Source organism: Leucoraja erinacea, chromosome 11 (genome assembly GCF_028641065.1).
Source record: "Leucoraja erinacea ecotype New England chromosome 11, Leri_hhj_1, whole genome shotgun sequence".
Classification (NCBI taxonomy): Eukaryota; Metazoa; Chordata; class Chondrichthyes; order Rajiformes; family Rajidae; genus Leucoraja; species Leucoraja erinaceus.
This window is the reverse complement of record NC_073387.1, coordinates 46564635-46580163: the sequence shown is the minus strand read 5'-3', so window position 1 is coordinate 46580163 and position 15529 is coordinate 46564635. Positions and strand designations below refer to the sequence as shown.

Sequence of the window (15529 nt, the reverse complement as noted above, 5' to 3'; positions counted from 1 at the left end):
GTCTGCCTTGCACAATATAATAAGTGAGTTCGGTATTCCGAAAAACACAAGGAATCATGGGATTTGTCAAAGGTCACTGGCTATAAAGAAAAAGTGAACGAAGCGCTGGCTGCATAAACTGTATGTAAATTCTGATCTTCATTTAGGTGTAAAATATGTGTAAAATGTATTTATGTATAAAAACGGGGGTGCCAGGTAGCGGGGACAGATGCGAGTGGGAGACAGCGGGAGTGACTGGAGCAGCAGCGGACCACAACCCCACAGCCAGTGCGGAGAAGAAGCGCCGGGCCAACCGACAGCCCCGGACCGACAGGAGCGCCGAACTCTCCTGCAGACACCCGCACAATAAAAGCTCCCCTCTCATTCTCCAGTCTCTGCCTCCTCTCTCCTGCCATCTATCCCGTTGACTGCCGCTCCTTTGCAGGAACCTTTCGCCGTTTACAGTGGCTGTCATTTGGCCCCCTCGGTGCCAGAGCAGCGGTGTGGGAGGGCAGGTGTGATTCTCCACAGACCCGGAGCTCCGGCCTCAGTCGGTGCAGTGATGGGAATCGCTGAGCAGCGGTTCCCGCAAAGGAGCAGCGGTCAACGGAATAGATAGCAGGAGTGAGGAAGCAGAGACTGGGGAATGAGAGAGGGGCTTCCCCCCCCCCGTGCTAGTTACAAGTCTGGGGCCGCTGAGGGAACGGTAGTGAGACTCCGCTCACAAATCTGCCTCCTGTGTTATGCAGGAGAGGGGTGCGTGGTTCGCCCCTGAATGAGAATGGAATCCATACACCCAGGCTGAGGGGGACCGGACCGTGATCCATTAGATTGTCACTGCTGAGATTACTGCATGGCCCAGTGGAGAACTAGTGTCGCTAACTCCAGTAGCAATTCAACAGCGCATGCAGCGCGGGAGACCCAGTTCGATCCAATGTTTATCTCCAGTGACCTATGACCTCGGCATGCTCAGTCGGAATACCAAACTCGCTTATTACGCCTGTCGTCCTGCAAACTTTTCCTCGGGCCAATATGTGATGACGTTCTTACTTAGTTCTTGTAACAGACTATTTCTGATTTTACACAATGGACATCTCACACTCAATCGATTACGCCCATGTATACTTTTTCGGTTTATGTCACAAGTGACTATTTATGGACCGTAATTTTTTTTCCTTTACTGGTGTTTGTGTCAAGTTGCACTTAATGTCCAATTTCTGGTTGAAACGTGGGAGCAAGGGCTCACAGTGTCATGAGATGTCCTTGTCCAGTAAAGACAACAACAGCAAGCGGCCTCTTTGCGGCTTGACGGTAAACCGGGCGACCCGTATCTAAAATAAGAACCAAAATAAGAACAACAAATGTGCAGGAGGGAGAGGGAGAGGCGGGAATAAAGCGACGTCAGGAGCGGTGCCGTGTTAATTGCACGCGTTGGATGGGAGGTGGCGCCCCACCGTGTGTTAATGCACAGTGATCGATGCCTCCTGTGCACGGCTCACTCCCCAACCCATCCGCACCATCACAAAGCAGCCAGTCAAACGCGCAGCTCTCTCCCCCTCGCCCAGACAGAGCAGAGCTGAGCTACCCGCACAGCCAGCAAGGTGAGCTGCGAAGATTATATGGGTTTTTTTTTCTCGAATCAATGATGGGAAGAGTTAATTACTCCTGATATTATTTGTTGTTGTTGTTGTTGTTGCTGCTGCTGTTGTTGCTGCCTTTTGAGTGCGAATCCCTATCTTTTTTCCAGATGCTTGCGACACTGGTGGGTGTTTTTATCGCGGTTTCGCTCGAAGTTGAAAGCAGGCGTCCAGAAGCGACCAATGGTGTCAGTTTCCTGGATAATGAGAAATGGTTGACTACTGTCTCCCAATATGACAAGGAGCTCAAATACTGGAACAAATTCCGAGATGTAGGTACCTTTTAAAAAAAAATAAAAGCGTGTTTGCTGTGGAGTTCAGTGTTTCGGCCACGTTAATGTGCTTGGTCGCTTTACACAATAGAGGTGCTGACCCTGCGCTTATATTGAAGACGGCAAGATAAAGCCCGTGCAAACTGTGAAATGGTACATACCCCCAACTCGCAGAAATAGCCCGCTCAATATTTTTTATTGTGTGAAGCAAATCTGCTGCCGATTTAAATATCCGTTGCATGTTCTGCGATTCTGTTAGCGTGCTAGAAATGTATAATTGTAGGCTTCTGCTAGGTTTTTAATAGTTGGTGATAAGTGTGAAAGATATTTGGTGATTCATTTAGAGATATCCCCCTCGCGTTTTGACAAGTGCACACCAACATTCATTGTCTGCGTTCATTCTGGCTAAGTTTTATTACTATGCCATTTCCACGCCAAATGGTATTGTGTTGGGATACTGAATTCGATAATGTAGAGAAATGTACATCTTGCACCCTTTGCAGTGCATTTAGATTATTCCTGGCACATCGGTGAAAAGGGGAGGGGACTTCCATTTAAATCACCACAAAAGTGCACTGCTGTATATTTGTGGAAGATATATTTCAAGATTGTTTGGTTGCCTGCTTGAGTGCTATGTTGAGGTGAATTCCATAGAGATGCAAATGTCTTGTTTCATTTCATCCGGTAGCATGCTTGAAGGTTGATCTGAACATTTTAAATGCAAACAAGATTGTTATGTTGATTATGAATTGGTTCTGTTAAGGTCATTTCAAACTCCAGCGCTGCCAGCCATCCATCATCCTCAGTTTTTTTTTAAACCGTGTAAAAATGTGATGTTATACAAAGGAAGCACCTTGGCATTTACATAATATTTATCCAAAAAATGATATTTATGAGTGGAAGCTACTAAAAACTCTGTCTGCCAGTGCATTAACACGATGAGGCTGCCATTGGATCATGGTGGTTGCTGACTTGCCTGTTAGTTTTACTCGATCAAAATCAAGAGACAAAGCCCCCATCCAGCAGTTGACTATTGCTAAAGATAGACCCAAAAAGCTGGAGTAACTCAGCAGGCCAGACAGCATCTCGGGAGAAAAGGAATAGGTGATGTTTCAGGTCGAGAAACGTCACCTATTCCTTTTCTCCAGAGATGCAGTCTTGATCCGCTGAGTTACTTCAGCTTTTTGTGTCTATCTTCGGTTTAAACCAGCACCTGCAGTTCCTCCCTACACTGCAAGTGACTAATACTCACTGATATCCTCTTCCAGCAGTTTCATCCCACTTTATCTGATTTAGAATTGTGCTTCCCACTGAAAGCACCTCAGAAGATACTCATCCATAGCTTTTATTTGTTTTTGTTTTCTGCGCTGTGGTGGCTCGGCTCCAGTGCATTCTTAAGTATTTTAGTTTAAGAAAATAGCAAATGATTTGATGTAACTGTATACTTGGTTGCTGCATCTAATTAAAAGATTGTAAATAATCGAAGATTTTAAATCATGCGGGCCTTGCCCAATGGCTAGGATGAAACTGTCTGTATGACTTTGGAAATACATTGGAGGTACAGGAAGAAAATGCACCTGTCATTATTTGTGTACCCAAATATATAGTAGCTTTATTTTCATTTAATGTTTTGATTCATTATCAGTCGGGTAATGGAGGTGGAATGCATGGAGCCCCCCGAAAACTATCCGGAGATTACGGGCACATTAGTCGTAAAATATTAACGATGTGTGTTGGTCTCCCTCCAGAAGCGAGCAAATTTATGTCCTTGTGCGTGACTCTGATTATTGCTGTTCATGTGCTTTCCATGTTATCAATAGCACCAACGTACATTCAATTATTGTTGCCAATTTGTACGACAAAATCCATGCTTGATTCTGTGACGTGAAGTAGCCTTAAGGTACCAAGTTGAAAAGCCTTTGAAGAATTATTATCCATTTGGGGGGGGGGGGGGAGAAGAAGAATTAAGATGAATATCCATTGCACAGAGATTTAATCTGGAATAAGGGAGTGTGAACACCACACAGGCAAAAGCTCTGGATTAATATGGATCAAAAAGCAAAAAATGATCATCTGGTTTCCCACTTGTTGGGGGGGAAGAAAAGGTTGATTTTACTTAATTCCCACCAAGTTTTCTTAAAACTATAATTATTGTTAGATTTTTAGTTATTAGAATTTTTCATTGTTGGAGAGATTTAATCTGGAATAAATTGAGTGAGTGTTTTCTGACCACCACACTTGGCAAAAGGTAGGATTAATATGGATCAAAAAGCAAAACATGATCATCTGGTTTCCCACTTGTTGGGGGGGGTGGGAGGAAGAAAAGGTTGATTTTACTTAATTCCCACCAAGTTTCTTCTTAAGTGTAGCTCTAGTGCAACAAGCAATGTAACTTTTTAATGAAAATAGAAATTGTAAAGTTTTGTTTACCACAAAAAAAAACCCCATTGAGATTTAAAACATGAACAAACAGCTCTTGGAGAAAAATGTTTTCTAGTTGAAGGTAATGCTGCTCCCATTGTACCGAAGGCAGCAAATGCACTACATGAGATTGATTTACCTATCCCTCCTGAAATGTCTTTGTTCAGCCATCTTTAACACTTGGCTCTGCTTGTGGATCAAAGAGGAGACAGGCAAACGACATTTAGCCAAAAAAACTAGAGTGCTTCTCTAGAACTGTTTAAAAAAAAATGGAATGCCCATGAAACAACATTGGCTGGATTGATAACCAAAAAAAATTCATTTGGCATCATGTAATTACAAACTTGGGAAAGCAAGTTGGTGAATGGTCATTTGCTGTTAAATCTCATGCTTTGGTGATCGTACAGATTGTAAAATCACAAAATTGAGCACTGACAAAGCTTATGCTGTATGTCAGGGTGATTAATTGAAATTATGCTGTTTTTTGTCTTAAGAATGTAAAATTACGTGGAACCTTATTTTGCCTTTATTGTCTTCAGTTTCTTTTTGAGCACTCGACAAAAGCCATCAATAAATTGATGCTTTGAGACTTAGTGCTCCCCTAATAACACATTGCATAATTCATATTTACAATTTTTGGTAGCCTCAATAATATGAATAAGTAATATTTTCAATTATAAACAAGTGTTTCATTTGACAAAAGAAAATCTGTAACCCAGGAAAAATTTTCATTGGAGCTCCTAAGAGATAGATTGTGTTCATTTTTTATGAATCATTAGCAGAGTATTGTCTGTCCCTGGGAGGTAGGAAACCCCAGTGAAATCCTGGCTCCTGTGTCGTTGCCTCATTTATTTTTAAAATAAATGTGTCCGTTGTATGGGAATCGATTTAGCAACAAATTTCTGTCAAATTCTGTTTGAGCTTTCACAAAATTACTGCTTAATTTAGAAATATTGACCTAAGGTTCATTTGCAGAGCACTGCATAATGGACCCAAAGAAACCAAGTGCACCATTTGTTTACGGGTACTTCCAGAAGGTAGACATGGATTCACCATGGTACGCATATGCATAATGCCTCTCTGTCTACATAGGGTAATTGTTATATCATTTTACAAAGTCTGTACATCACACCAGCCTTGCATAAGTTCATAAGATGTAGGAGCAGAATTGGGCCATTCGGCCCATCAAGTCTACTCCGCCATTCAATCAAGGCTGATCTATCTTTCCCTCGCAACCCACATTCTCCTGACTTCTCCCCATAAACTCTAAATCTCTGCTTTAGAAAAAAATCAATTGACTTGGCCTCCACAATCATCTGTAGCAATGAATTCCACAGATTCATCGCACTCTGACTAATGAAATTCATCCTCATCTCCTTTCTAAAAGTACATCCTCTTATTCTGAGGCTATGGCCTCTGGTCCTAGACTCTCCCAATAGTGGAAACACCCTCTCCACATCCGCTCCATCCAGGCCTTTCAGTTATTCGGTAAGTTTAAATGAAGTCCCCCTCATCCTACAGTGGAAGGAGAAAATTAATTGAGCCAATAGTGTAAAATTATAGTACCAGGTATGAGTTGAGCATTGTAGGCCAGTTATGAATTTAAAGTTAATAATATAATAGTTTCTGGCCTAGCAGCATGAAAATTATGAAGATGGGAGCCAACCTTCGAAGAAGGGCAGCACTAGCCATTTTTCATACAAATCTAAACCAAGCTGTGTAGTCAACTGTGAAAGACACCTGAGAGCTAGTTTAGTTGATAAGAAATCAGAGATCAAATATTATCAGGGCATCTAAGAGTTAGCTATAAATGCAGCCTTATGTTTGTCAAAGCCAATATCAATAAATGTCTTTCCAAACTGAAATGATATAGTCTAAGGATTAGATGAAGTTACGTGCTAGATCGAATTATTGATGTTGGAGATTGCTTTTGATTATTGATGCATGAAGCTACCCAGAGCCCTCTCGATTCCCGATGATTATGCTGTCCATCAAGAGGGTGTTAAAACTTAAATCTTTTCGTTATTGATGTTTAGTCAAAAGGTTTCCTGCTCATGAGTCGATTCTTGAAGAAGAAAAAGCAGAATACAGAATTGGATGGATGTACTGTGCTCGAAGGACAGTAATCTGATGCTCATCCAAACCCTTAGATGTTCAGATTCATGCAACGGATAACTGTGTACATTCACAAGAAAATTTTTGACATTTTCAATAACTTTGACAAACATAAGGCTGTAGGAGGAGAATTAAGTTTAACAAACATAAGTCGTAGGAGTAGAATTAGGCCATTCAGCCCATAGAGTCTACTCCGCTTCCAACATGACTTGGAAGATACCCAACATGTGCTATCTTCAAAAACATCGTTGGACTTTGCTTTAGGCTTTAGAGATACAGTGCAGAAACGGGCTCTTCGGCCCACATAAGTCCGCGCCGACCAGCAATCACCCCGTACACTAGCACTAGACAATTTACAATGTTACCTACAAACCTGTACGTCATTGGACGGTGGGAAGAAACTGGAGCACCCAGTCACAGAGAGAACATACCGAACTTACAAGATCATATGGAGAACGTACAAACTCCATACAGACAGCACCTGTAGTCAAGATCGGACCCAGGTCTCTGGCACTGTTGGGCAGTAATTCTACCGCTGCGCCACTGTGATGATCTGCATCGTCGCTCCTTTGCCAGTTACTTAATTCCTAGTGGATGGATTTAAGATATATTTCAGCCAGTGTATTAAGCATTGGTACCTTTCTGCTCAATAAAATGAGTCACCAGAGCTAATGAAGCATCTTACGCTAATTCAACATGAATGGACAGGGTGCTCCTTTATGCACTCTTGGTAAGTGCTAAAGAACAGCTGCAGTTGAGAAGTGCGGAAGTTTCTTAGTTGCGGGTGATTGGGAATGAGGAAAATCACATAACTGCAAACTTGTGCATAGATGCAATGCCTAAAGGGCCTGTCCCACTGTACGAGGTAATTCAAGAGTTAGAAACATAGAAATTAGGTGCAGGAGTAGGCCATTTGGCCCTTCGAGCCTGCACCGCCATTCAATATGATCATGGCTGATCATCCAACTCAGTATCCCGTACCTGCCTTCTCTCCATACCCCCTGATCCCCTTAGCCACAAGGGCCACATCTAACTCCCTCTTAAATATAGCCAATGAACTGGCCTCAACTACCCTTTGTGGCAGAGAGTTCCAGAGATTCACCACTCTGTGTGAAAAAAGTTCTTCTCATCTCGGTTTTAAAGGATTTCCCCCTTATCCTTAAGTTCTCCCAAGTTCTCCCCTGATTTGAGCTCATGTAATGTATGTGGGGGCTCATATGAGTAAAAAGTTTAAAAAAATTTCATCACGAGAATTTTTTACTTGTGGACATTTTTCACAGTGTTGAAAAAACATCACATGTTTACCGGATTTCCCGAGTACCTACTGTTACTCGTATGCTACGTGACATCCACGAGCTCCTACGTTCCAGCTACGTACAATACACAAGCTCAAATCCGGGAGAACTCGGGAGAACTCTCGAATTGCCTCGTACAGTGAGACAGGCCATTAACACTGCAAACTAGAACTGTACTTTGTATCAGGTGATTAAGTAAAAATAAATATGCAGGCACCAATTGTGTGTTCCTTCTATGCGCCAGTATGCAGTTAGCCACCTGACCTGCTGAGCTACACCAGCACTTTGTCCAGAGATGCTGTCTGACCCATTGAGTTGTGCCAGCACTTTGTGTCTAGTTTGGATCTGTTCTTTCAAAACATGTTATGTGCTCATATCTTGATTTGCCCATTTGACTTGGCTCACATCTTGTGTAGCATTTTCTGCTTTTGTAACTTTTACCAATAATTGTATTGTGTTTTACAACCTGCAATAAATTCTGATCCTTTTGTTTTGACGAAATAGTAGAAATGCACCGAGGCCCCTCATTTACCAGAATGACGCCTAGATTAGGATGTATTAGCTACAGGAAGATTATCTTCTCTGGAATGACAGAGTTTGTGGGTGGAGACCTGATAGAAGAGTATAAAATGATGAGCGGCATAGATGGGGTAGTGCCTGAAATGCTAGATATGATGATTGAGGCAAATACGATAGTGGCATTTAAGAGACCTGGATAGGCACATGGATATACAGGGAATGGAGGGATATGGATTATGTGCAGGTAGATGAAATATGGTCTTGTCATCATGTACTGCACAGACATTGTTGGCTGAAGGGCCTGTTCTTGCGCTCTACTGTTCTATATTTTACCTTCTTAAAAACTAATTGGACATATTTATTAGTATTAAAATTGGTCACTGAGGTAAAAAAATGAATTCTAACTTTAGACAATGTGATTGCATAACAGTTAAATATTTTATTACTGGTTTAAAGAAGAAGTCTATTGCAGATCCAGCTGCCGATGATAATTTTAGCACTGGCGGTAGGTTTGTGCTTATGGTGCAAAAGTTCTGTCTTCATACCGAGAACATTTTTTTCAGTGTGTTGTGTGGCTATCATAAAACACTGGCAGAGTTTATTTTTATTTCCTTTTTAGGGGGTACCTTTTGAGGTGAGAAGGGCAAAATTTGAAGGAGATGCGTGAGGCAAGTATTTTGCACACGGTGCCTGGATCGTGTTGCCAGGGTTGGTGGTGGAGGCAGATGTGATGGTGACTTTTAGATAGGCACATATTGAGGGATATGGATCTTGTCCGTGCAGATATTAGTTAAATTTGGCATCGTGTTTGCCATGGCAATTGTGGGCCTGCTTCTGTGTTGCACTGTCCTGTGTTGCACTGTTCTATGTTCAAAAATGCCTGTCCCTAGACCAGGGCAATGCTCAGCCTCGAGTTGATGGATGACCATCACCATGGCTGTTACAACAAGGGAGAAACCAAGCATTTCCCTTGACATTCAATGTCTCTACCGTCACCAAATTCCTTTTAATCAACATCCAGGGGTCAATGAGGCTGAAAATCTGTGGAATCCATTGCCACAGACGGCTGTGGAGGCCATGTCAATGGATATTTTTAAGGTGGAGATTGACAGATTCTTGACCAGTAAAGGGGCTGTCCCACTGCGTCGACCTAATTGGCAAGTTTAGAAGAGTTTGCCCTCGACTCATAGTTGCAGCATGGTCGACACCAGGTCCTAGGAGGTCTTTGTAACTCTCCTTCATGCTCGAGAATAGTCCCCGTGTACTCAAGACCTCAGCTAGGTCGCTGCGTATTTTTCAACATGCTGAAAAATGCACAAGAGTAAAAAAAGGTCGCCATGGAAAAAATCTTTTTTTTTTACTTGTAGGTTTAGTCGAAGTAGGTCGGCATGTTATTCGTAGGTAATCAAAGGTAATCGTAGACGGTCTTCAACATAGTCGAAGGGAGATCGAAGGAGGTCATCTTCACTCTCCACTATTCGTGTCCAATTTTCCCGAAGCTAGTCTTCACCATAGTCGAAGGAGGTCTTCAACATGACACTTTTTAAAACTCTTCTAAACTCTTCTAAACTCACCAATTAGGTCGCCGCATTGGGACGGCCCCTTTAGGGTGTCTGAAGTTATGGGGGGAAGGCAGGAGAATGGGGTTAGGAGGGAGAGATAGATCTGCCATGATTGAATGGCGGAGTAATAGACTTGATGGGCCAAATGGACTAATTCTGCTGGTAGAACCTTTGAACATTAACATTTAATCATCTTCCATCTAAATACTATGGTTAAAAGAGCAGATTTGGAGCATTTTGGGATATAACTTGCATCTAAAAGGCACAAATCAGGATTGTAATAGAATACATCAATTTGCTTGGAAACGTACAGATCAGGTGGTACGATAGGAGATGAAGACCATTGGGAATAAGTAACTTGTCTAATTGGCACTGTCCTCCGCTGAAACATTTGCATTTTCTGTCACTGGTTTGTTGCAGCAGTGTTAATAATTGCAGAAACTGATCAATAATTCCTTCAACGGCACTTGCAGTCCCTGCAAGTACAAAATGCATCGACAAATGTCACCACCAAGGTCCACTGCGCTTCACTGCAGGTTTGAACATAAAGTAACATTTCTTTATGACGTTGGATCAGAGTCTTTGCCCAATAGTCTTGCGTAGATTCCAACACTGGCGGGACTCCCAATGGCTCAAAAGATAACTGAGCTCCACGTTTTACGACATTTGGGTGTAGATAACAGCGACAACTGGGAAATAGTGACGCATTGTTATGGGGTATAACACCTGCCACTGTTTTCACTAATTGACAATTATTAATTTATCAATGGAATATTCATTTCCAATATCCAGAAAGGTTTCCTGATTTCCTTTATGAATATTGCTAGAAAATATACAGAATATTTTAGTAAATGGTATTAATTAATTGGTAAATGTTCTGACTGCCGTTTGGAATTTAGAAGAATGAGGGGTGACCTTTTTAAGACATAAATATGATCTGAAGAGCGATGGAGGAAGAGACGTGGAAATGTTTTTCTTGGAGGGAGAGGCCGGCCAGTTAAAATGGAGGATGCACAGAGATTTCTACTCGCAGATTGTGGTGAATCTCTGTAATTCTCTACCCCAGAGGCTGGTTTAATAATAGTATTTAACTCGAGGTAGAGAATGTTTTGGAAGATTTGAGTAATTGGGGTCACGGGGAGCTGGCACAGAAGATGAGTTGAGGCCAGCATAGATCAGCCGTGATCATATTCAATGGGGAATTAAACTTGAGAGGCCTGGTGAACTACTCCTGTGCTGTCAATTCCAGTTTTAATTGTTGCTTTAATTGTCAATGTCTTTTGGTGGGGCCAATTCTACATTTATTTTGAAGAAACCATACCAGAGCCCAGATGATAAAAATTAAGGGTACATGTTGTCATGTTGGACAATTACATTGTCAATACATTTTTTTTTTTTTGGTTTAATTTAGAGATAGAATAGAATGCTATTTATTGTCATTCAAACTTGGGTTTGAACAAAATATCATTTCTACAGTTTTTTTACATTACAAAACAATCCAAGACCCACACTTAACACAGTTTACATAAACATCCATCACAGTGAGTCTCCAACATCTCCTCACTGTGATGGAAGGCAAAGTCTTTATCTCTTCCCTTTGTTCCTTCTCCCGTGGTCCAGCAGTCCAACTGCAGTGTCGAGGCGAACAGGCTCTTTAGAGCGTGGAAACAGGCCCTTTGACCCACTGAGTTGGTGCCGACCAGCGATCCCCGCGCACTAATGCTACCCTACGCACGAGGGACAATTTACAATTATACCAAGCCAATAAACCTACAAGCCTGTACGTCTTTGGAGATGTGGGAGGAAACCGGAAATCCCGGAGAAAACCCACGTAGGTCAGGGGGAGAAGGTACAACCGGCGTACAGACAGCAGCCATAGTTGGGATTGAGCCTGGGTCTCCAGTGCTGTAAGGCAGCAACTCCACTGATGCGTCACTGTGCTCCCTATTTTTCTATATTTGCAATTGGTATCTAGCCCAGGAGCAAGTTGGAAATATGGCTGATTTAGTTTCTTGGTAAATTGAGATTCCCTATATCATTAAGTGATTCCCATTTAATAACAATTCATCTATTGATGCTCCTGAACACATCATCAGTGATGTAACCTGGGGTTATTGGGTGTTTTGGGTCTTTCAACATCAGACTCGCCCAGGTGACCCAGCCATGGTTGATCAGACCACGACTTGTGTTCAGGTGGCATTCGCTTTTCCCCCATGGACCTTCTCTCCTGATCCAGAGCCATCTCGAGGCCTTCTCCGCTGCCTCTGTGGTGTTCTTGATAGCTCTTCTCCACGTCAATCCGTTGATGCCCAGTGCACTCAAGGCTTTGTAGATATAGAATGAGTGCATACCTCAAATTAACAGTGGGAGCATGCAATCGCTTTTTAATGAGTACTTTTGAACGGTACTTTTTGGGCGTTTTAAAATAAATTGAATCATAGAATTATACCAAAGGGGAAAGGCCTGCAGCGCAACTTGTTCATGCTGATCAAGGCACCTTTCTGAGCTGCTCCCATTTGTCTGCATTTGGCCCATCTCCCTCCAAACCTTTCCCCTCCATATTCAGAATAAAAGAACGTACTTTTAGAAAGGGGATGAGGATGAATTACTTTCGTCAGGAGGTGATGAATCTGTAGAATTCTTTGCCACAGACGGCTGTGGAGGCCAAGTCATTGGGCATTTTTGAGGTGGAGTGACATTCTTGATGAGCAAGGGTGTCAAGGGGTATGGGGAGAAGGTAGAATGGGGTTAAGAGGGAAAGGTATATCGGGCATGATTGAATGATGGAGTAAACTCAATGGGCTGGATGCCTAACCTGCTCTAATGACTTATGCCTTTTAAACATTGAAATTGACTACAACTTCATTCTGGCAGCTTGTTGCATATCCACACCATCCTCTGGGTGCAACAATAATTGTTGATGATAATTGAATTCTAATGCTGATTGTAAACCATTGTTGCTTGCTTCAGTTAACAAAAAGATCTGTAGTGAACTGTCAAATAAAAATGCGGAGTTTTAAGGCATTTTAATGCATTGAACTGACAAGATATTTGAGCAGATGACAAGAGATTATTTTAGAACGATTGTAAGGTTGTGTCACATGAATACTTTGAAATTACACTCCTTGCAAACAATGTAATCGATAAGTGTCTTAATAAACTAGTTCCAGGTCACCTGGACTGTTATTGTTAACAGTAAAAATGGGTCTAGGTTTACCCTTGTCACAGTGCTTTGTTTTGCAAGCTATTTAATCGATTTGGATACTACTAAATATAAATACAATTGAGGCAAACTCATGTACAATAGGTACAGTGAAAAAGAGACGATATGATAGTGCTATAGTTCCTGAGATAAAGTCCAATGTCCACAATGAGGGAGTGGGGAATCGGACGGTACCCCTAGTTTATAGATGGACCGTTCTGATGCCTGATAACAGAGGGAAGAAGCTGTTCCTGAGTCTGGTGGTGTGCACTATCAAGCATCCACATCGTCTACCAAACTGGAGTGGGGAGAAGAAGTTGTGACCGGGGTGGGATACGTCTTTGAACCCAAGGACCCCGACAGTCTTTTCAGGTGAGGCAGAGATTCTCTTGGACCTCCTCCAAACCTCATCTACTGTATCCGTTGTTCCAAGTGTGGATATTTCGGCGAGACAAGCGCAGGCTTGGCGATTATTACACTAAACATCTCCGCTTAGTCTGCCTAAACCTACCTGATCTCCCGGTTGCTAAACACTTTAACTCCCCCTCCCATCCCCACACTGACCTTTGTGTCCCGGGCCTCCTCCATTGTCAGAGTGAGGCCCAGTGCAAATTGGAGGAACAGCACCTCATATTTCGCTTGAGCAGCTTACACCCCAGCGGTGTGAAAATTGACCTCTAACTTCAAGTCACCCTTGCTTTCCCTCTCTCTCCTCCCCTTCCCTTCCCAGTTCTCTGACCAGTCTTACTGTCTCCGACTACATCGTATCTCTGTTTGCTTTGTTGTTGCCTTCTCCCAACTAACAATGTTCTTTGCTACATTTTCCATGATCCCTATCCCCTTTGTACTGTTCTCACACCTTGCACTTCCTTATCAATGTATCTCCCTCTCCCCTGACTTCAGTCTGAAGAAGGGTCTCAACCTGAAACGTCACCCATTCCTTCCCTCCAGAGATGCTGCCTGCCCCGCTGAGTTATACCAGCATTTTGTCTTTCTTAGGTCTTTGAATATTATGGCTGCTTTCCCAAGACAGCATGAAGTGTAGATGGGATCAATAGTGGGGACTCTAGTCTGTGGAATGGACTGAGCTACATCCACAATTTTGCAATTTCATGTGGCCTTGGACAGACTGTTATTTGGCTCTGGAAAATTGTGATAGTTAAGAGGAAGTTATGATTTCCTCGGGAACTCTGGGCAAAGCTGATGGCACAGTTAGTGTCACTAATGCCACCAACTGTACCTAGGCTACATCCTGCACGTGAGACGGTATATTTCTCACAATTTTTTAAAAGTTTGAAACTAAATTTTCTGTTCGAAATGTTTTCACGTTTGTTTCCAATAATTTGTACTCTCTTTAAAATGAATTAAAAAAGTGTCAGTACTCATCCCCAATGTGTATTGCTAAACGTACCATGTGGTAGCATGAGCACATTATGGTTTGCATCCAATGTCTATTCCACTAAAATCAATGGAGTGAACACAATAGAGGATGAAGTCTTAGGCGACTTAGTTTAGCTTAGAGATACAGTGCGGAAGCAGGGCCTTCGGCCCAATGAGTTTGCGCTGATCAGGGATCCTCGCACACTTACGTTATCCTACTCACTAGGGACAATTTCCAATTATACCAAGCCAATTAATGAACGAACCTGTATCTCTTTCGAAGAAACCAGAGGTACCGTAGAAAACCCATGCAGGTCATGGGGAGAAGGTACAAACTCCGCACAGACTGCACCCATAGTCAGGATCAAACGCGGGTCTCTGGCGCTGTAAGGCAGCAACTCTACCGCTGCGCCATGGCTGCTATGTTATAGAGCAGAGTTAGTTGTAGAGTAAAACCCGGTCCATTATCTATATGTTTTTATAATATTTGTCATCAGTCATTGTTATGAACTGCATGACTTCACCAACAAATCAACAACCCTTCCATCTGCTTCCTCAGGCTGAACCTGATCGATTTGCAATTTCAAAATCTTTTTTTTAGCTTAGAGATACAGTGCGGAAACAGGCCCTTGGCCCACTGAGTCTGTACCGACCAGCGATCCCCGCATATTTACACTATTCTACATTTGGGACAATTTTACATTTATACCAAGACAATCGACCAGGAAACCTGTACGCCTTTGGAGTGTGGGAGGAAACCCAAATTCTTGGAGAAAGCCCACGCAGGTCACGGGAGAATGCACCAATTCCGTGCAGACATCAGGTGCAGCCAGGATCGAACCCGGTTCTCTGGAGCTGCTACCGCTGCACCACCGTGCTGCCCTTGTTCAGCCCTATTCATTCTGTTGCAAAAAAAGCTGCTGCCTACATCCAAATCCATTATTCAGTTCCTATCCTGACCAACAATTCTAATGGGCTGCACGACACACTCGCACCTTCTGTTCAATACTCCAAACCTTTAACTACACTGGGTATTTCTCACACTATTCAAATCTTATGTGCATTCTGTAGTCATCTCTTTTGGATCCTCAAATTATCCTTCAATTTATTAAAATACCCTTGAGTTAGAAGTTTTGCCCCAACTTCC

The 15529-nt window shown here is 42.5% G+C and overlaps 1 protein-coding gene across 1 annotated transcript in view; it reads left to right on the top strand.

Annotated features, from left to right (window-relative positions):
• The first annotated feature begins 1293 nt into the window (after positions 1 to 1293).
• Positions 1294 to 15529, top strand: part of LOC129701762 (testican-1-like) — a 381487-nt gene continuing 367251 nt past the window's right edge. The window contains exons 1-2 of the mRNA XM_055643175.1: positions 1294 to 1580; positions 1727 to 1888. Coding sequence (XP_055499150.1) covers positions 1727 to 1888 — 162 coding nt within the window. The 5' untranslated portion in view covers positions 1294 to 1580. The remainder of the gene's footprint in view (positions 1581 to 1726; positions 1889 to 15529) is intronic.